Source organism: Echinops telfairi, unplaced genomic scaffold, assembly GCF_000313985.2.
Source record: "Echinops telfairi isolate 266 unplaced genomic scaffold, ASM31398v2 ScPeMD7_7420;HRSCAF=8458, whole genome shotgun sequence".
Classification (NCBI taxonomy): domain Eukaryota; kingdom Metazoa; phylum Chordata; class Mammalia; order Afrosoricida; family Tenrecidae; genus Echinops; species Echinops telfairi.
In genome coordinates this window covers 21,386,445-21,409,220 of record NW_022111320.1, presented here as the reverse complement: position 1 = coordinate 21,409,220, position 22,776 = coordinate 21,386,445, and the positions used below count along the sequence as shown (strand labels likewise).

Genomic DNA, 22,776 nt, shown 5'->3' with positions numbered 1-22,776 from the left:
AAATCTAAAGGCTGTTCTTCGCATGTCTTTTATGCCAAAGAGAGGAAGTGACCAGAGATAATGCTGGACAGGCAGATGGAACCCATCATGAAGAGTCTTGCATTCCACTTTAAGGAGCTTGTATGTAATCTAGAAGTGGGAGGCAGCGGGGTCAAAGCACTTGAATAGTTGAAGTGTATGTTTTAAAGGCAATTCATCCTGCAGGGTTTGTAAGGATGGCTCTGACTAGTCCAGCCCCATTGATAGTTCCCTGTTCTTGGCATATTAAGAGTAGGCAGTGATCAAAACACTCCGTTTATCACTTGATGATATAAATATAGAGTCTTGTGTCACCCTCAAGTAGTTTTAAGTGTTGCTCTCTTGTCTCCACAATTAGATCTTAGACTTCCTAAAATAATACCCCCTCCCTGTGCTGAGTTATCAGGCTGGAAGGGATCTTAATAGCCACTGTGTCCATCCTCTCCATTTATAGCTGGTAGACCCCAAGCCAAAGAGCCTGAGGGACTTCCCCAAGACTCGAGTTCATTGGTGACACAGCTTACTCCATACCTGTTGCTTTGCCAACATGGTAAGTAACAACTACTTTTTGCTGTATGACACAGCTGGGTAGATGTTTGGGGCAGGGTGGGTGGGGACAGTATTTCAAACTTTGGATTTTCTAACCAAACTAAGGCACTATACTGTGCTTCCCATAAAAGACTTAAGACCTAAGACCACAGGTGGGTGGATATATTGATAAGGAAACCCATCCTTTTCATTGTCGTTAGGATCACTGCAATCCACGGAGACCCCTATCCATAGGTATCACCAGAGTCCTGTGCTCCAAAATGGTTCAATGGCTGCCTTTTCAGAAGTAGACCGCCAGGCCTTTCTTTCAAGGCATTTTGGGCTGAACACAAACCTCCAAACTTTGGGTTTGCAGTCAAAACATTAGCAATTTGTGCCATCCTGGACTCATCAAAGACGCTGCATTTCTCAAATCCCTAGTGCTCATTCTTTGCCCTAAATGCCATATGTACAAGGTCAGGGAGGAGGGTGGGAAGCGCCCTGGTGAACCACAGTATCACCGTAGCTTAGCACAGATGAGATGAGCCTGCATGGCTGTTGGGATGTGAAGGGACTTGGGTCTCAGAGGCAGTGCATGGGAACTGTGATATCGTAGCATGACAAAGAACTTCTTTCCTCAATTCCTAGATGTCATCAGTTGGTTGAGTAATCTTTTCTTTTCTTTTTTTTATTACATTTCCTGTTAGGATTTTTTAAAATCATTTTATTAGGGGCTCATACAACTCTTATCACCATCCATACATACATCAATTGTGTAAAGCCCATTTGTACATTCATTGCCCTCATCATTCTCAAAACATTTGCTCTCCACTTAAGCCCTTGGCATCAGCTCCTCATTTTTTTTCTCCTCCGTCCCCACTCCCTCCTCCCTCATGAACCCTTGATAATTTATAAATTACTATTTTGTCATATCTTGCCCTGTCCGACGTCTCTCTTCACCCACTTTTCTGTTGTCCATCCCCCAGGGAGGAGGTCACATGTAGATCCTTGCATTAGGTACCCCTTTCCAACCCACCCTCTCTCTACCCTCCCAGTATCGCCACTCACACCACTGGTCTTGAAGGGATCACCGGCCCTGGATTCCCTGTGTTTCCAGTTCCTATCTATACCAGTGTACATCCTCTGGTCTAGCCAGACTTGCAAGGTAGAATTGGGATCATGATAGTGGGTGAGTAATATCTTTTCAAAAGGAAAAAAGAAAGAAATTAGTGAGCATGTCAGATGAAAAGTTAAAATTGTTCATCGTAAAATCAGAGATGTGGCTCACCTGTGGGTGTCAATGATGAGGCACTTGCTTGTCTAGGGGCCTCTGATGACCTCATTTCAATTCTGATATTTACAAAAAGCCAGCACCTTATTGGAGGAGTCCTACATAGCCCAAGAATGTTTTACAGAGGAGACTTTAGGGTTAAACGTCAGCAGGCAGGAAACAGAGCTGAGCAGGGACCCTGCCCCTGATTTACTGACAGTGTGGGCAGAGACTCATTTGCCTCAGAATCGCCCTTTTCCCCCTTAGTGTGGACTTTTAGATCCTGGATGGGGTGAACAAGCACATGCTGGTTAATTAACTTTATGTGCCACTGAAGAATCGACTGGCAAATTGATACACATGCCATTACAGTCACCTCCAGGCTGTAATTCTGTGTGTTCCTTGCTCTAAAGACAGCTGATTTCTGCATTCCCCAATTAATTACCATAGGAGCGTTATACAACCTGGCAACCAAATGGATCACTGCTAAAATTCCAGCTTGCACCAGGAAAGGAAAGGCAGAGGCATTTTACTGGAGAGGTGTGAGGGTGGGAAGCCTTCTCATGAAATCCACTGGGCCCAAGAGGCTTTGGCATCAGAAGACCAGAGCATGGATCTTCATTTTGGAACTTATTAGCCATGTAAGTTTGGGTAAGTTTCTCTCTCAGTTTTCCTTGCTTATAAAATGAGAGTCCGCAAGGGAGTAGAATATTCACCTTCTATTCAGGAGACCTGGGCTCAATTTCCAGTCCACGCATCTATGCGCAGCAACCACCCATCTATCCTGTTGCTATCATGTCTCAGTAGTTTCAGACTAAAACAGTCTAGGAAGAAAAGACGGGCTAGCTACTTCCAAAAATCCAGCTATTAAAATCCTATGAGTTGCCACAGCCTGGTCCTGTTGTGCATGAGTCACAATGAGTCCAGGCAGGCTTGGCAGCAGTTAAGAACAACACAGTCCTGAAGTTGTGAACTGGTCTGGTCCATTCACTCTCGCATTCTCCCAAGTATCTATTTCAGCCCTCTCTTCCAGCTTCCAATATTTCCCTCCACTTCCCTTTCTTCTAACTCAGGATAGAACCTTGCTTCTGTTTCCTGAGAAAACAGGAGCAAGCAAAAGAGAATAGCTACATCCAGTCAACACCATCAACCTGCCTGCATCCCTTAGAGGCACATTGTCTTGTTCTAACCAAAAGTCAACCCACCTGCTCAGCCTTATCTCCTACCTCCTCTCACCTACTCAATCACTTCATTTCCTCTCAGTCTCTTCTGCATCATCATACTTAAAATGTGCTAAAAGAGCCTTCCATCTCAAAACATATTTAAAATTTCCTCCCATAATGCTACTTGCCCTCTTGTACTGATCCCTTTGATATCATAAACCCTAAAACAGACTGTTCAGGTCTTCTGCTTGCACCCACTTTCCGTGTCATACCCACCATTAACTGAATCTGCTTCTGTTAAGGGTCCCGATAACATGTCCGCTGTCACAGCCAACCCATTCATGTCACATTATTCAGTTAGCAAGCTTCATTCAATGCTATTGGTTATTCTTTCTTCCTTGAATTATTTTTTCCCTTTAGCTTTCAAACCACCTCCCTCTCCTTGGTTCATCTTCTTCCTCACCAGCCTCTTCCTTGTAGGTTCTATTGATTATCTTTCCTAATCTTCTTGACCTCGAAGTATTAGAGTGCTCCAAGGCTCCATCCTCAGATCTCTTCAGTGTCTGTACGGACTATATAAATAGCAATATCATCTGGGCTTTTGGCTTTAAATATCATCTCTACTGTAGGTTTACTACTCTATTTTACCTCTCTCCCTAGAGCTCTTTAAAATTATATATACATGTGCCTAATGGCAATTCCAGATCCCTGGTTGCATAGTGGTTACTCATTGGGCTGCTAACCATAAGGTCATCAGTTCGAAACCATCAGCTGCTCCTCAGGAGGAAGATGAGGCTTTCTACTCCCATGAAGATGTACAACCTCAGAAACACTCAGAAGCAGTGATACCCCATGCGTTAGCATTGACTCCACGGCAGTGAGCTAGATTTTGAAAATGGCAATTCAACTTAAATTCAAATTAGTTTTAAAACATATCCCAACCACAACTATGATTCTCTCCCTATATTACCCTACACCAACCTGCTTCTTCTGTGTTCTTCCTTCTCAATAAATAGCACCTCCATTCACCCAGCTGCTAAGGCCAAAACATTTGAAATCATTCTTGACTCTTTTTCTTGTATACTTTTTACCCGTAACAAGTGTAGTTGTGTCTACATTTACAAATGCAACCCAAATTAAGTTATGTCTTCCCATAACTCGTCTAGAGCGAGCCAAATTTACTTCTCCACCAGGTTATCACAGGACTCTGCCAACCAGACTCTCCACTTCCATCTTGCCTTCCTCGTCTGTTTTCCCCATGCCATCCAAAATGATCCTTCTAAAGTAGAAGCCAGACCGTGGCCCTTCCTTACTTAAAGCTATCACCTTAGGAAAGTTTGAAAGCTCTTACCACGGCCTGTGAGTGCGAGTGTGAAGCTGGCCCTGGGCCTTTCTCTGCTTCAAATGCAGTGACATCTGGCTGTTCCTCAAACACACCAGCTACATTCTCCTTTTCCCTTGGTTTTCCCATTTTCCAGAGTGCTTTTCTCCAGTTAGCTCCCGCTCTCCCTTCCTTCAGACTTCCTCTCAGATGGCATCTGTCAGAGAGGGCTTCCTTGTCACTTTCCACAGCTTGACTTTTTATTTTCCTTCATAGCCCTTATTCCAATTCAAATGTATATTTTATACATCTTTGGTTATTTTTTTCTCTCTCTCCACACCTTAGACCTTAACACCTAAAGGGACACGAAATTATACCCCCGTCTTTTTTTTTACACTTCTGTATCCTTAAAGCTGAGAATCATGCTTAGCTCATCTACGGTAGAATCCCTACAAATATTCATTGAATTAATATGTTAATGAGTGAATAAATGAATAATTTCCGACTCATGGATTTGCTATAATGATGTTATGAAGTATAGTTTCTGGCACATGGTTTGAGTCTTCAGAATAGAATATCTGTCCTTTTTGGGATTATTATAATAAGTAAAATGGAGCTGAGCTATGGCAGCAGGGTAGGGAAGTTAACCATTTCACGAAATCTATTAACAGGGCTGACTCTGATTCCTATGTTTTATATATTCTCACATGGCCTCTCCTCTTTTAAGGATTATAGAAATCATGTTTCATGGAACTTATGGGATAAGTCGAATGTATTGCTACCAAGGTTGCAGTTCATACATGAATGGGTTTATTCTAATCAAAGTGTGCTCAAATGTGGTTAGTGGGATAGCTCAGTGATGCTTGTTTTGATCTCATTAGTATGCTTTCAAAAAAAAAAGAAAAGGTATTTTTTGTGCCATTGATCAAAAGAATTTCAAGGTCAGAGATAGTATTAGATTTTTAACACAGCCCAAGTGTCTATCTTCCCAAATCACAGAGGCTTTGCAACAAGTTTGTAGGAATCCTGCGCCATATAAAATAAGTTTTTAGGAGGACCCCAAAGCTGAGCCAAGAGAGAGAAGTCCATCAGCCTTGAAGAGAGCAAAAACTGTGGCTGAACTTCAGAAGTTAGTAGAAGAAATCTTAGAATTACCATTGTTGTGTTAGCTACTACAGTTGGAGTCTCACATGGTTGGACATTTTCAATTTAAGAGGCCTCAGCAAGCTTTCAGCTTGAGGCGTGCCACCAGTGTTCTGTGGAGACGGTCCTGCTCAAAGAGTGAATCTGTCCATCAATCTTTCAAACAAAATCGAGGCGAATGACCTCAATTTTATGGAATGAGTTCCTAATGAGGGATGAGTCAGCGTTAGCAGTACGATCCAGAGAGCAAGGCCCAACCAAAGAGTATGTTCTAAAGCAGTCGTTCTCAGCTTCTTAATGCTGCGACCCTTTAATACAGTTCCTCATGCTGTGGTGACCCCCCCCCCAACCATAAAATTATTTTGTTACTACTTCATCACTGTAATTTTGCTTCTGTTATGAATTGGGTGACCCCTGTGGAGGGGTCGTTTGACCCCCAAGGGGGTCACGACCCACAGGTTGAGAACTGCTGAAATCTAAGGAGATTGGCTAGGCTATTAAATTCCAGGCGGAGAAGTCCGCTCAGAATGTTATGATGACTTTTTTGGGATCCCAAAGGGGCAATCTTGATAACTTTTCTCAAAGGACACAGGACAATCATGGGGGGCGGGGTAACTAGGGAGAAGTTTTAAGAAAATTGCAAACTGCATTGGTCAGAAAAAGGCCAGGAAACTTCTGTCAACAACTTTCTCCAACTAAGTGAATGTAGCTGCTCATCTGGGGAGGGTATCAAGGGCTGTCCTGGGAGAATCACCCACCAACCCTCCCACCCTGATCTAGCCCCTGCACTATTCTTTGTGTTCCCAATGCTCAAGGAACATTTTTAAAGAGTATGATTTGAGCTCCTTGAGTATGGTCACACTGCTATTGTTATGTGATGTCAATGGAAGAGCACACAATTCTTTGGGGAAGGGTTAGAGATGGAAACACTTCTGTCAGAAGCCTATAGACCTAGATGGGAGCTCTATCTAGAAACAATAGCTTCACATTTTGATATTGTTGTTTAACAAATGCTTCTGCGATCTTGTAGCAAGGCCTTTTACTGGCCTTCGTATTTCTAATATTTTGTTTAACCTGTGGGCATTTTTCACATGCTGTTTAGTAAGATAAAATAAATGCCATGTTAATTTTTATGGGAGGCAGGTCTCATACAATTCTGGCCACCTCCCAGAGGGCATGGAAAATGCTGCCTGGGTCCTAGCTGTGTGTAAACATCTGGGGAGTCTGGGGCACTGCGTCTGGTGGAGTAATAGGAAGGGGCTGTGTGTAAACGTCTGGGGAGTCTGGGGCACTGCGTCTGGTGGAGTAATAGGAAGGGGCTGTGTGTAAACGTCTGGGGAGTCTGGGGCACTGAGTCTGATGGAGTAACAGGAAGGGAATTGTCATATGTATGGGTTCAGGAAGGAGAGAGGATCGGACATGTGTGGGGATTGTCCCATCCTAATGTCATATAGTGACATCTGATGCTCTCTTTTGATCTATAGGGCATGCTCTTTTGTAACTTTTAAGAAGCTTGAAATGTGTAAAATAAAGAAAACAAACAAAAAAAATCACTGCCAACAAGTGCATTCTGGCTCATGGTGATCCCATAGGACATTGAACTGCTCCTTAGAACTGTTCACAGAGCAGTGGTCCATGGGAGAAAGATGAGACTCTCTCCTCCCCTAAAGAGTGACAGTCCCAGAAACTCCCGGGAGCAGTTCTCCCCTGACCCATAGGGTTGCTGTCAGTTGGCATGGACTCCACAATAGTGAGTTTGCATTTGGGTTTGGTAAATCTTTAGGGGAGAGGACAGTTGCATCTTTCTCTTAAGGAGTGGTTGTTTGGTTTGAACCACAAACCTTGTGATTAGCAGACCAACACTTACCTTGTACTACTAGGGCTCCTTGTACAGGTTTTACCCACTCTCCTACCCACCCACCACCACATACCAAAACATTTGCTTTCACCCTAGAAGTTCCATCTCCCTGGGGCATAACCGCCTTTATTCCTTCATCCAAGCCCTGAAGATTTACTGGCAGTAAAAGGAGTTTAGAGGAAGGGACATTTAGTTTTGAACTCTTATATTAACTGACATGAGCTGTGCGGCCTTGGGCCAGTTCCTTGCACTATCTGAACTTATATTTATCCGGGAATTAAAATAACAGTGTTTTCACTGGATTGCTGTCATGATTAGGAGGGATTATCTATTGAATCGCTTAGCTCAGCACCAAACTCCCAGCTCCCTTCTCCTCCAGTTCTCCTCCCACTCTCTCCCATCTTCCTTCTTCCATTTACATCATTTTATAGAGTTCTCCCATCCGTCTGCATCCGTGCCCGCCATCCCAGTGCTCAGGTATAGTCATGGCAGATATTAGTCTGCTTTTGAGACAAAACTGCCTCCTATTTAAGTCCTCCTCCCTCCAGCACTAGTCCAGTTTACAGCATGGAGGACTGGAAGTGGGGGCTCTTCTGCTCCTACGCTGCATCCTAGTCCACACCTCCACGAGCCTCACTCTTACTAAGTAATTGGCTCATAGCTTCCTTTCCCTTAGCTTTACTGGAGATAGAGTCCTTGACAAAAATCAATGCTGAGCTTGAAAGGATTCATGACCCTCTCTGGACCCCTTGTCAGTTAGGACATGGTAAGTTACAGTACTGTGACAAACAACTCCAAAGACAACCCTGTCTCTTCCTCACTGGCGGCTCTGCCTCCTCTGGTGCCTTTGGGCTACAGGGAAGAGGGAAAGAGAGGAGTCTTAATTGGCCACTGTTTCTGGCCTTCCTAAGTAATGTGTTGCTGCTTCTCTGGCCAGCCCTCTCTGGTTAATGATGCTCCATGTCTGGTAGTCGTGGGTTTCTCCAGAAGGTGCTATAGGCTCCTCACTTCAGCTCATTAAAGTAAAGAGCTGGCTTCACACCACAATAAAGCAACATCAAGCCCATTGTCATCAAGTGATGCCAACTCATAGGGAAGCTATTGGACAGGATAGAACTGCCCCTGTGAGTTTCCAAGACAGTAATTCTCTACAGGAGTAAAATGTCCCGTCTTTCTCCTGTGGAGCAGCTGGTGATTTCGAACTACTGACCTTGTGGATCACATCCCAACCACTGTAACCAGTGTAACCCCCACCAGGGTTGCTTCACAGGACTATAGCCAACTTCAGCTAGGGTTGTACAAAGAAGTACAACCCTACCTTGTGCCAGGAAGAGTGCCTGTGTGGTGCAGACAATTAAGTGCTCACCTGCTAATTGAGAAGTTGGAGGTTGGAGTCCACACAGAGGTGCCTGCAAAGGTCTGGCTGTATACTGCCAAAAAAGAAAAAAAAAGCCATTGAAAACTCTAAATATACCAACCATCTCTTTAGTTGATGGTTTGAGGGTTGGAAATTTGAACTAAACTCAGCTGGATAGTTCAGGTCTAAGCTAGACGCCCTTATATGTACAGTCAGCAGGCAGGCCTGCTTCAAGGTCTGGATGGAGTGTTGGAGAAATGGCCGGGCCATGTGTCTCTCGTCATCCTCCAGGTTAACTTAGGTTTGTTCACATGGAAACTTGGCAGGTTTCTAAGAAAGAGGGCAGAAGCATGTGAGATCTCTTGAATCCTGGGCTGGAAATTAACTTGAGGTTAATTCTGACATCTTCTATTAGCCAAATCCTCAGAGCCAGCTCAGATCCAAGGAGTGGGCCGATAGACTACCTTAAATGGGAGGGTTTGACAAATCACATTCAAATGGGAGGGTTGAGAAGTATGACACTTTGCACTCTACACCAGGCACTAACGACCACCAGACATTCCTGGTCTTCTGAGACAGGAATCAGAGGTTGAAGCAGAGATGTTGGAACGATAGCGACCAGGTCTGCTAGTCTTATCTGTCCTGTCAGGGTTGCTGACCAAAGGTGATTGAGAGCTTTATTAAAAAGGTCCTTAGCATCTTTTTGTCTATAGCTTTGAGCCACACACAAATTTCAGAACAGCAGGAAAAGTTGCCATGGATCCTATTACCAACAGGAGCCACCTTCAAGGTCAGATGACCTGCTGCAGGTCATGCATCTAGTAAGGGGTTCATTTTATTTACCTGGACCATGGTGAACTATACGAAACAATGACGATGAAGGAGAGACTTTGGAGAGGCATCTATAGCTGGGAAGAACAGGGCTGGGGCACAATGGGCTGGGGATGTCATCAGACACCAATCTCTATGGCTTATAACCAGGAACTTTATATTTAAGCCTACTTTTTTTTTTAATTAAGGAACTTTCTTAAAGGATTTTAAATAAGCAGTTCACATAATTGGTTTTTGTTTTGTTTTGTTTGCTCATGAGAGATGGCTGGAGCTCCAATAGTAAGACTGGATCGTGGGGGGAGCCTGGACTCAAATTCAGACCTTTAGTGTCCATGCTAAAAGTTAGCTCTTTTCCAAATGCATTTTCCTGCCATTCTGTAAGTCCTAGCTTTCCATGGCTGCTAACTAGGATAAGAGAAGGGCAGGAGACTGTATATTTTCTAAATGTGTTTGCAAGCATGCACACACATGCACATACACAAAGGTTATCAATTTGCATCCAATCCAAGCAGGCTGGGGAGTTTCTGGTTTGTGGTTTCTGGAGAGATACATAGTTTAACCAGAGGGATTGTGAGTCGAGCGGTGGCCTTTCTGGCTTTGTGCTATATGCAGAGAAGCAGTTGCTTAATGACCCTAGCAAGACACGCCAGCCGAGGCCCTGGCCTTGTACACTCAGCTTTTGAGCCCATGAGTACATTGAATATTTCTGGAGATTCAAATTCAAAAGTCAATGGGTGCCAAAATGTATGAGACATTTTCTTAGCACATCCGTGGGACCGTTGGAGGTGACAGGAGGGGAGCAGAGACAAAAGCAAGAGGTGACCTCTTTCTGCGAGCTGAGCTTCCCACAAAAACCCCAAACGCACTGCCATCAAGTTGATTCCACTCCTAATGACCCTATAGGTTCCACAAGGAAACCCCGTAGTTTCTCAGACTCTATTACCAGAAGTAAAAAGCCTCATCTTTCTCTCACAGAGTGGCCAGCGGTTTTGAACTACTGGCCTTGCATTCACCTGCCCAACCCAAAACCACTGGCAGGGCCCCTCTTAGGAGAGGTCCGTTCCCTCTGCTCTAGGCACCGATGGGGACATTGGGGGCATCGGTGGGAACTGTGCGGTGCATGCAGCAGGCCTCACCCCGACAGCACGCATCTGCACGGCCCATAGTAAGAGAGACTGTTCTGTCATTGCATTGCAGCTCCAGAAACTAAAACGATCACTTTCTTTCAAGACCAAGAGTTTGCGGAGCAAAAGTGCCGACAACTTCTTCCAGCACACCAACAGCGACGCAAAGCTGCAAGCAGACATGTTGGCCCCTGCCAGCCCCAGCTCCAGCCCGCTGCCCGCAGCAGGAAGCCTGACGTCCTCGCCCACCAGAGCCGGTCTGCACCCAGCCAGTGGCAAGGCCCATGCCTTTCAAGAGCACATCTTCAAGAAGCCCACGTTCTGTGACGTCTGCAACCATATGATTGTGGGTAAGGCCCCGCCCCTGTCTCCGGGCTCCAATGCCCCTGGGAAACTGAGGGAGAGTGGAATACCCCAACCTAGTGCTTCCTGACTCTTGGGCCTCAGAGATTTGCATGAAGGAATCCTATTGGAGAGGGCTTTGAAGCACAGTCTTTGTGAAAACATGAGGGAAACAGGATTGGGCAGAAGGAGACATTAGGCGATGATAAGAGTTGTAAGAAAGATGTCAATCCCACTGAGAGCTTTAAAGCCTCCGGGATTGGGTTTTTGTCCACTGCAAACTGTCATTGCTTATGAGCAGCTCCAGGGAAGAAGGGATAACAAAGAAGTTCCTCTTATCCAAGGGCAACCTTCCAGGAGAGACTCCTTGGGCAGTTAGTTGGTGGGGGGAGATGAGTACCTCAGTGCTCCTGAGTGCACCACAAGTGTCTGTCTGTCTGAAGCAGGCTTGGAAGGGGGTCCTTGTTGGATACCTTACAGGTGATCAACCCAGCCCAGCAGGTATGGGCATGGATTATCCTAGAGCCAAGGGTCTTCACAGGAGAGACGGTGCTATCTACTCCTTTAAAGACTCATAGTCTCAGAAACCCACTGGCAGTTCTGCCCTGTCTTATAGGGTCACCATGAGTCTGAATTGGCTCTCTGGCAGTGAGAGGAGTCTTCAGAGAGACACTGAACTAGGGAGGAAATGAGATTCCCTCTCCCTGACAACTTTGCTCAAGAAAATGACTCCGTCACAGTAAGTCAGGGCAAAGGGGCTAACTTGGGAGTCTCAGAGACTGCCCCAGTGGAGACGATGATCTATAAAATGTCCCAACTAGAAGGGAAATATAGGCCATTCAAAGCCACAGCCATGGAAATTCTACAGTTCATTGTCATCTGCTGCTCCCATGTCCAAACAGATGGCCGAAACCATAAAGGGAATTTAGTAAGACTCAGGATGATGCCTTTCTACCAGTTGGTGCGAATAATAACACATCTTGGTAAAGTCACAAGACAACTATGACAGAACAAGGGACAGAAGGGAAGGAGACAGATTGAGCTTGCTCTCTAAGGGGATGATGGGGCTGAGCACTGCTGTGAGCAATCAAAGGGCAGAAACGCGGAATAAAAAAAGATGTTGAGGCTGAAAATCAGAAGTCAAGGCTTACTCCACCATGGGCCCTTTTTCCCTAAGGTGGCACTGATACCCCAGATCAATGGTCTATCAAATCCCTGAAGTGCCTGAAAAACACTGAGAAAAAGCAACACAGATACAGACCAGGGCCTGGGACAGAAGCCATCCCCACTGGAGACTCTGGTGTGGGCCCAAGCTGTGGTTCCTGCTCCGGTTCCCCTTGGAAGCCTCAGTGTTAGGCCTTTGCAGTGAACACTTCAGGGGAAGAACACTGTTCATGTCATGAGTCCTGGCATCATTGCAGCCTGGAAACCAGCACCTAGGGTGGCCCTAGACCGAAAAAAGATGGTCTTCTCACCTCCGCTTTCGCACCTCTCAGCCCATTTATGATCTGATAGTTCCTGAGGTCAGTGCCCAAAATGGGCCTCCCTGGGCCAAAGCAAGATGCCAATACAGTCTAATACAGTCAAAACTGTCTAATACAGTTCCTCATGTTGTGGTGACCACCCCCAGACCAAAAAATTATTTTGGTTGGTACTTCATAACTGTCATTTTGCTACTGTGATGAATCAGGCGACCTGCTGTGAATCCAGCACAGGTTGAGAACTGCTGCTGTAGAGCATCCAAACCAGAATGGCTGGTTGGTTCCTTCTTATTCTTCCATGTCTTCAGTTCTGACCCTTCTCTCACTTATAAAGACACTTGGTAGTGCCTTGGCTAAAGCACCCAGGTTTGTGATTTGAGCCCACCAGTGACTCAGAGGAAGAGAGATGTGTAAGTCTGCTTCTGAGTGATTTACTTGGAAAACCCTATGGGGTAGTTCTACTCTGTCCTAAAGAGTCAATATGGGTCAAAATTGACTCAATGGATGTGGGTTTTGTTAGTTATAGTACTTGTTTTGGACCCACCCAGGTCTTTCAGAATAACTTCTTCAGCTTAAGCAACCTTACTTCCATTGCAAACTTAATTCCCTTCTGCCATGTAACATAACAGGGTCCCGGGATTAGAATGTAGACTTGTTTGGGGCATCACTTTACTGCTCCTCATTCCCAATATATGGATCAAAGCAGATCATCAACAAAGTAGGGGGGAAATCTTTGTCTAATGCTCACAGACAGGCCCTTGTTGACTCTTTCCCATCGTTGCTCTGGTATCAATTCTATGACTTTGTAATGCCATGGGTCAAGAGCCATTTAATTTAATAGCTGACAAAGAATTGCCACCCTTTGCGATGCACCCAATGGGAGAAAACAGACCCGGATTTTCTCCGGGCTGTCCTAGTGACATAATTAGCCTTGTCCCCTACAAGGCAAAATTGGAGGAGAGAAAGGAAACGGCAGAAGGACCAGGAGCTTGGAGTCTGACGAGCTGGATTGGAGCCTGTGCAGCTGGACCTGGTGCCAACAACTTACTTCCTCTGAACCTGTACTCTCATTTTAATGTGGAGATGATAGTACCACCCTCGGAATTTTCCATGCATTAATGATCTAGCAGGAAGAAGTATCTAACATCTATAGGGTCTCCAGGGAGTACAGGAAGGCTGGTATTATTATCATTATTATTGATGGAGGAAATAATCATCACTCTCCAGAGGCACAGAGAGGTATTCAGAAAACAAACCAAATTAATTTAGGAAGGGAAAAAAACCTAATAGAAATAATTGGAGGGAAAAATAATATCCAACTAATAGGGAGTAATTAGTCTCTCTTTACTGTGGTTGGAAGTGATGCCAGCCCCCCACCACTAATCTTGGGTTCAATAGACACAATTGTACAGTTGAGATATATAATTATATTAAAGTCATTGAGAGCATGAGAGATAGAAATAATGGAGTCAGACACATTTCATAGTAGCAATGCTCACCTCAGCCCAGCTTGGTGGTCCACATGGAGAGAGGGGGGAGGGAAGGCAGACAAGGGGAAAGGGAACAGGGGAGCGAGGATGGGAGAGGAGAGGGGGAGCCTAGGAGAAGCCAAGGGAGGAGCAGAGAGAAAGAGAGAGGGCAGGGTGGGATCTTTATTGCTAACCCAGGCCTATATACCTTTAGGGGAGTGCAAGCCCACCAATTACAGGTAAAGACATACGTCACACGTCAAAGACATACGTTGCACTGTAGGGTATACAGCAACCAGAGGGGGACAATCTAAGGGTATACACACAATAGGAAGAGGAGGGATTGGGGGTATACATGTGACAAGATGGGCGGATTCTAGATTCAGGATGGCAGCCTAACTTTGGTATAACTGAGCAGGTTTGATCTATTCTCCATAGAAACCATTATCAGTAGGGTGTAAACCCACCTAGGGAGCCAAGCTTCTTGGGAGAAGTAGCCCATTGTCCTTAACAGCAGGGAACAGGGCCTACCTGTCTGGCAATTTAATTCCTTCAGGGAGGATGTCTCTAAGCATCTGACCTCCCCCCAGATGCTGGCAAAAAGCCCCTAATGTTTGGCAAGTCTTTGGGGGAGACAAAGCTGGGGAAAAGTCTCTTTACAATCCCACACTTTGCCACAGCAATGCTCCATTTACACTTTAGAGATTGCCTCTAGTTCTGCAATTCATATTCTTAAAAGGGCATTGTCAGTCTAGGGATTCTAGAAGAGGGTGGGACCTCAATGGTGAGTGACATGTGAAAATAAAACTGTGAGGGAGCTCTCAGAGTGTGGTGTGTAAAAGACGTAGAAGTTGCAGCTAGGTTCTTTTTTTTGTCATTTTATTGGGGGCTCTTATTATAATCCATACATATATCCATTGTGTCAAGCACATTTGTACATATGTTGCCATCATCATGTTCAAAACATTTTCTTTCTACTTGAGCCCTTGGTATCAGCTCCTCATTTTTTCTTTCCTCCCTCACCCTCCCTACCTCATGAACCCTTGATAATTTAAAAATTATTTTTTTCAGGTCTTACACTGACTGCTGTCTCCCTTCACCCACTTTTCTATAGTCCGTCCCCCTAGGAGGGGGTTATATATAGATCCTTGTGATCAGTTCCCCCTTTCTACCCCACCTTCCCCTTCCCCTCCTGGTATTGCTACTCTCATTGTTGGTCCTGAGGGGTTTATCTGTCCTGGATTCTCAATGTCTCCAGATCTTAGCTGTACCAGTGTACATGTTCTGGTCTAGCCAGATTTGCAAGGTAGAATTGGGATTTAATACCATGTTGGAAGAAATCAAAAGACTCGTTTTATGTGGCTTTCCAGGGAAGAGTTGGTTACAAGAGTTGAAAAGTATGAGGCAGATTTCAACAAGAACCTAACTGTTTAATAGTTTGTACTTGAATGGTTCATCCTGTAGCTTGACTTCTGGTAGGCTTCGATATTTTCCAGCTCTAATTGCCTAATATTCAGTGAAATGAAGCACGACATATGTGTTGCATCTCTAAAAGGTCTCTATCAATATCTATCAATATTGAACTTGAACATATCAGTCAGTACAATATGCCCAGGAAGTTAGTCCAAAAATTATAAACTCACTGTTGCAAGTTCGTTCTGATTCAAGTGTGGCCAGAATACTATATAACAAACTACCCCAACACAAAAAACTCCAGCATTGAAAACAGCCACTGTTTATGTTGACTCCACCGGCCTCAGAGTAGCTGGACCTGGATACTGTACTTCTCACGGCTCTATATTTCTCTTGCCTGTTCTCAGACTAATGGGTTAGTGAGCACGACGTCATGGGCTGTGAATGAGCAGGACTAGTGGAAACAAGCAAAGTTCCCAAAGACTCAGAACTGGAAGTGGCACCCCATCATGCCTGCTCACATGCTGCTAATCATGGAGCCAAGGCCAAAGCCAGAGGAGTACAAGTGCTCTCCCCCTCTTGTAGCAGGGACTGCAGAGACACCTGTTAAAGAGCGTGGACACAGGCAGGGGGAAGAATGGGGTCAATGGTCTAGTCTACCACCGGGCTTAGACAGGTCTCTAGGCTACAGAATCTTGTTGGGTTAAGTAAATTCTGACAAGTCTTGGAGCTGCCATCTTTCAGCTTTACTTCCTCACCTGGAAGTGATTTCTGGCCTCCCGTTCTCTGCACAGGGCATGCTCATCCTGCCCTGCGCCTAGCGCTTGGGCTTCCAACTTCAACTTCTGTGTCTGCTTCCCTTCTGAAGCTCATGCGTCACTTTCCATTTCCTCTGAAACTTCCCCCAGGCCTTTTCAAGGCAGGGCTATTCATAACCCTTAAATAGGTGATGATGAGTCTCTATTTGAAATCTCATGGTGATGAATGTGAACGGAGGAACAGAACAAATGTTTTATAACAATGAGAAATGGAAATGAACATGCACGCAAAGGCCCTGCGGAAAGGCTGAAGAATTCCATAGCCGTCACCCTAAAGAGGAGTCTAGACCTTGAATATGGCAACTGTTTTGAAAAGACAGTTTTGAACATCACACAAAAAGATGCCCTGTACTGAACAAAAACTGCCCTGTGCTTTTCTTGCACCAGAAGGAAAGGTAGATTGTAGCTGCTTTCATGTCTTGAGATGAAAACAGAACACATCGCACTGGTTTTTTCAAAGACATAAACAGAATTAACCCATTAATAGACTCTTCTAGAAGTGAAAAAAAGGGAGGGGTGGGGGAAGTGTTAGGCAACATCGGACACAAATAGAAAAGGGGAGAGAGAAGAGGCAGAAGGAAGGGTGTAGGGAAAGAGAAACAGGGGTGAGGCAGGGCTCATTGTGTGTTAACTTTCTGAAACCATGCAAACAAAAAATGGTGCCAAGTTGATTCTGACTGTGTGTCAGAGTTGAACTCCACCGCATAGGCTTTTCAATGATTGATTTTTCCAAAATAGATTTCCAAGGCTTTCTCTTGAGGTGATTGGGCTAGGCTCAAATCCCTAGCATTTCACAATGCAGAGAGCTTTTCAATTCTGCGATAATGCGTGAGGATAATCTGCCCTCTTTCTCTTTCTTCACCCTTCAAATCCCGATCTTGGAGGAACCGGTCTCTGAAGGTCGCCTAGAGCCGCCGGTCTCCACGGCCATCACGTCCACAGCTGTTTCCTTCTAGCCACAGATGAGCTGTGGAGTCCACATTCTCACCTAAGCCCACCGGTCGTTATCCCCTTAGAATGATAGTTATAAAAAGTTATTCAAGCTATTTCTCTTCTCTTTTCAACTGAGAACGAAAGGGTAAATAAAAGCCAAGAAACCCTAGATCACCTTTGTACACTTTCCAGCTGATGGATTTTTTTTTTTAAAGGTGGAATGACTAGGTAGGATTTCTTAGCGGCACGGGCACTCAGACTTATATCTAGAAGCCCTAACATCTGGGTCTGACCCCATAGCCTGTGCAGCCCAATCCTGTTCCCTAGAGCTGGCAATATCGTACATTACCCCACAAGACCAGAGACCAATACTAATAGAGCTGAACCCCAGCCTCATTCACTGCCCACCTGTATCTCATTTCTTTCTTTCCTTATTCCTTCATTCCTCATTCTGTATTGCCAGTTTCCTCCTTGGACTTGATACCTAAAACTGCTCATTTCCCACTGACCTGGCTCCCAAAGCCGTAGGGCTTATGACAGACCTTATGGGTGTACCCTCTGGCTAATTTCCTCTTGCCTTCTGGACTTAGATTCCTTGTATGATCACCTCTTCAGGCCACCCCTGCCAAGAAAGTTTGATCACCTATGCCAGCAAAAGAGAATCAGCCCAACTCTTCATGGACATGTAAGGGAAATAGGCAATCAGGTGTGTCTTCCAGCCCCACGGCTAGAAGGTCCCAGCCTTTAAGCCAATGAAACCTTAGCCTGGGAGATTCCTGAGAGTTCGTGTACTTTGTTACATGAATATTCTTACTTCACCAAGCAGATCAACTCTTGCCAGCCTTGGCCATGACCTGGGAATTAGAGTGACGGGACATATCTTCTCTGTGCTTCAGCTAAATCCATCTCATCTATGACATCCCATCTTTTACCTTGAATGAACTGTCCACAGAAACTTTCATCAGTATTGAGTTTCCTGAGGCATTCTGTATATCCCTGAAATGTCACAGACATTGAATAAGTCAACATGTACTTCCAGTAGAACTTGCTTATGACATGGGTCCACTGCATCAACTGAGCACTTGGGTAATTTTCAGTCTGGCTTGAAATGACTAGTGACCATCACTGTGGGAAGTAATGATAGCTTTGTCCTTGGTAAGATTGCCTCGATGCAGAAGCTGAGACATGGCTTCTTGTGAAAGTGATTTATTGAGGCAGTACCCCGAGGACATATGTGCTGGGAAGAAAGTCATAGTGATATGCTTCTAGAAAATCAGTCATTGAAGACCCGGGAATCACAGTGTTTCTCTGATACACACAGGTTCACCTTTCTTATGTTTCAGATAGGCCTTCTCTTCATATATATGTTTTTAAAAGCAATATTTAGAAACTTAAGAACCTGTCTAATAAACTTGTTAATTTTTAATGTCCACAACTTAACTGCTACTTCACTACTAGAGCACAAAAATTAGGAGTGGACACGAGCCTCCAATTTTTCAATTAACAGCCTAGACCATTAACCATTTATACTCCTCAGGGCACTGCCTCAATAAATCACTTTCACAAGAAGCCATGGTGCTCAGTTCACCAGCAGCAAATTGCTCCTTTCTCTTCTCTGCATATCAGGTCAATCTTGAGAGCCCCATGTGAATTCTGTGAACATAATTTTAAGTGAAAGTAAGTCCGCCTAGAGTACAATCAGGCGAAGTTGCTGTTCTGAAGGGGCAAGAATGTTTGAGGAGGTGGGAATGATGGGCCTGGAGAAGACCCAGGGTAACAAGACTGTTGTCTTCACAAAACTGAGGATACCTTGTATGGAAGAGGGTTTTAAGTGGAAATGTTGGATGATACAATAAGACGGAGTTCAGGATGCTAAGAGATCCAGCTTCCAAAATAATTTAAGAACAGGCACCATAGATGTCAAAATGTTGGTGGTTCAAACCCACCAAGGACTCCTTGGAAGACAGATGATCTGTTTTCAAAAAGTCAGAGCGTTGAAATCTCTATGGAACAAATCTACCCCTTACACTTACGATGAGTCGACGTTAACTCAACAGCACCTAACAGCATACTGCTTTTGGATATTCGTAACACACATTAACATTTTGAGGCCTTAATGAAAATGACCCAGGCGCTCAGTGGAGAACAAAAGTCATGAGTCCAGGATTATCACGAAATTCTCCCTCAACATCTACTTTTCCATTTCTGCTTGAAGGCAATGGAATGCTGACGTGTATCTCTTTGATGGACATGATTCATAAGGACTTCGCAATGCCTGCAAAGGAAACTTCACTAAAGAATCATAGAGATTACAATACCAGGTCCATTATTCTCCTAGAGGATATCAAATGTAGAAAAACATGCATGAGCACACAGTCCATACCCAGGGCCTTTCAAATTAAGCTCAAATCTCCTAATGTTTCCTGGAAGTTTATACTCACTGCCCAGAACTATTTACTCTTAAGAAAGCTCTCATTGAAAATTCCTGAAGTGAAAAACTAAGCCACATTCCTTCTAGCAATGATTGAGTTGAAATCAATGCTAATGATCTCTAAGGAAAGCGTTATCCTGGAGTCTTTGCCAATATGCTACTCAGAGGCCTCACAGGGGATCCTCATGCCATTATTTTTTAAATGGGAAGATCCTTGACCTGACAAAAGAAAAGACAGGATGACAGGAAGTAGGGAGCCCCGCACAGGTGAGCATATGGCTCACCACGCTCCTACTGGCAGCCTGTTCTCTGTGGAAAGTTCTGATAGCATTTTCCCAGTCCATGTTTAGTGCTGTCGCTTCTTGACTCTGTCGTGGACTGGGCGATCTTCATTCTATTCTGCGTAGGGTCACGATGACTTGGAACTGACTCACTGGCTCCTAACAACAATCACCATGGTTTTTTAAGGGACCCTCCTGAAGCAGGAGCTTACACGTTGGGCTGCTAACTGCAAGGTCAATCGTTTGAAACCACCAGCTTCTTAAACAAAGAACGATGACGCTTTCCCCAATAAAACGATTAAGTAAAAGAGAGACAGAAACCTCGGTTTCTGGATGATATTGAAAAAAGAAAAGAAAAAGAAATATGAAGCTTTCTGCTCCCATAAAGACAGACGTACAGCCATGGAAACCCACCGGGCAGTTCTGCTCTGTCCCCCAGATTCACTGTGAGTGGAAATCAGCACAGCAACGAGTTCGGTTCGTTCTGTTGAGCTTGTTGCTGATTCTTATATTTGGAACACCCCTCCTTCCAAGTCCATTTGTCCATGTATCCCAGTCATAGACCTAGCATGACCTGAGAGAAACATTTCTTCCTCCATCCGTTCTGTGGTGATTACTTATTTTCTCTGAATGTTCAGACCATTTCCCAAGCAGCCAAGACTTAGGTAAGTTCTTTGAAGATGTGATCAGGATAATTGGTTGACCTAGTCCCTCAGCAGCTAACACCGTAAGACCTGACACAGACTAAATATTTTTTTGAATAGCAATGAATGAACAGTGGAGAATTGTCTGCCTTCAGAATGCCAGACAACAGAAATAAAAATGAATGAAAAGTAGGAGGACAACACATAAAGATATCTCATCCCTTTTGAGACGGAAGTCATTTTTCTCCTCTATCGTCATTCTCTTCATTTGCCTTGTGTCTTTCATGTGTCTGCACAGTACCACCACGGGGCATCACAGGATGCTTTCATTGGGCTTATCCCCATATCTTGTCTTATGTCATACTTCGTCATGAGTTCCACTATTATATGATCTACACACTGTGCAAGGCAGAAACTTCTCAGTGCAGGAATTCCCCACGAATACTTTTCCCAACTCTCTGCTGTTGTTAGGCATCACGGAGTCAATTCCAACTCATAGCATCCCTCTGTACAACAGAAAGCGGCATTGCCTGGTCCCACCCACATTCACAGCCTTTGCTGTGTCTGTGCCTCGCTTTGCAGCCACTGTGTCAACTCATCTCAGTGCGGGGCCTCCTCTTTTTCACTGATCCTCTACCAAGAGTGATGTCTTTCTCTAGAGACTGGTCCTTCTGGTTAATATGCCCAAAGCACAGAAAGTCTGCCATCTTCCCTGGCTGTACTGCTTCCAAGGCATATTTCTTTGTTCTTCTGACAGGCCATGATGTAGATGATATCTTCAGTATTCTTCAAAAACACTATCGTTCAAAGCCACCGTAGAAAAGTAATAAGATCGCACTCTGTCAAAGGCAGAAAACCGGAGAGACTCGCAAAAGCAAAGAACTTGCTTCAAGATCTTGCGCTTGTAGGTTTCACTGTAGTAATCGGTCCACCTTAAGTCTTGTTCATTTCGTTTTGCCTGAAAGGCCTTTACTTATCTCTACTCTAAATATGTTAATATTTTACTGTGCTATTACCTTATTGCTACTTTTGAAAATAAAAATAATTTAATTGTATGCTATTTTTAGAAGTTTATGGATTTGCATTTCTTGTTATGACTCAAAATGTTTGGGTTTCCTTCTGCCTTATTACTATCTGCATTTTGGGTGTCCTATTTCCTTTCACTTCCTGTGTGTGTGTGTGTGTGTGTGTGTGTGTGCGTGTTGCCTGCTCTTGCCACCACATATGCTTCCCACCCAGAAGAGGGCCCCACAGAAAAGTGGCTAGTGCCCCTCCTGGTTCACCTATGAAGTTGGAGACCTGGTGCGAGTCACTTCCCTGCCACCCTGTAAAATGATTCGCAAAAGAAGACAATCACCCCACCTGTTAGTAGCTGGGGGGAACGCACCCTCTTGTTACGACAAAGCCTGCCTCCCCCAGATCCTGCTGGTTCACTCCAGTCCCACGTGACTCTAAATGGCATGCCACGCCCTCCTCCCCGCAGACTGAATCTGTGACTGGTGAACGGCTGTCAGCCTTATTTGTCCATCCGTGTCAGGTGTCGTGTGTTCAACCATCCTATAAGAGTTAGAGCAGGATGCTTCCTTCCCCAACAGGGGATTAAGAGGCGGTCAGAACAAGGAGGCGGGTTATGTAATGCAGTTCTATAACCATCACCCACAGCCATCTAATTGGTGGGAACTCACAGGGATCCGATTGGACAGAGTTGACCTGCTCCTTGGGTTTGCAAGACTATAAATCTTTATAGAAGCAGCCAGTCTCATCTTTCTTCCATGAGGTCATTGGTGCACGTGAACTGCCAGCCCTTTGGTTAGCCACCCAGTGCTTATCCCACAGAGCTCCAAATGCAAATGTGGAAACATATACCAGGAAAGCAGGGACTATGGGTGTGTCCTGTTAACTGTACTATTCCTAGCACTAAGCCTGGCACCTGCCCTGAAACACTTGTTTACTATTCATTTGTTAAAGAGGTAATTCATAAGCAAGTGGTGTTCTTATCAAATCGTGATGTCAATTGTTATTATTAGAGGCAAAGCAAAATGTCCAGAATTAAGAAGGTACAACTGCAGAGAACCTGAAGAAGCATGTATTACTGGAACATTCACTGAGTACCTGGTACGTGTCAGGTTGGTGCTGGTATTTAGGCCTATCGAGTCTCATAGATTCATGGGTGTTGATTGAGGGGTAGCAAAGGAAAAGTAGATAGACATGATCCAGAAATGGACTGATGTGAAGAGGAGCCCCTGCTACTTTAGTCTCAAGCCCCTTTGGCAGGCTATTCAGAATCCAGTGGAAGTTGTGAGTGTAACAAGCTTTGTGATGCTTTGAGGAACTTCCAAGGCCATTCACAC

At 44.7% G+C, this 22,776-nt stretch overlaps 1 protein-coding gene across 1 annotated transcript in view; it reads left to right on the top strand.

Moving 5' to 3' along the window:
• STAC (SH3 and cysteine rich domain) overlaps positions 1-22,776 on the top strand; it is a 195,907-nt gene that overhangs the window by 63,297 nt on the left and 109,834 nt on the right. Inside the window, exon 2 of the mRNA XM_004704066.2 lies at positions 10,687-10,963. Coding sequence (XP_004704123.1) covers positions 10,687-10,963 — 277 coding nt within the window. The remainder of the gene's footprint in view (positions 1-10,686; positions 10,964-22,776) is intronic.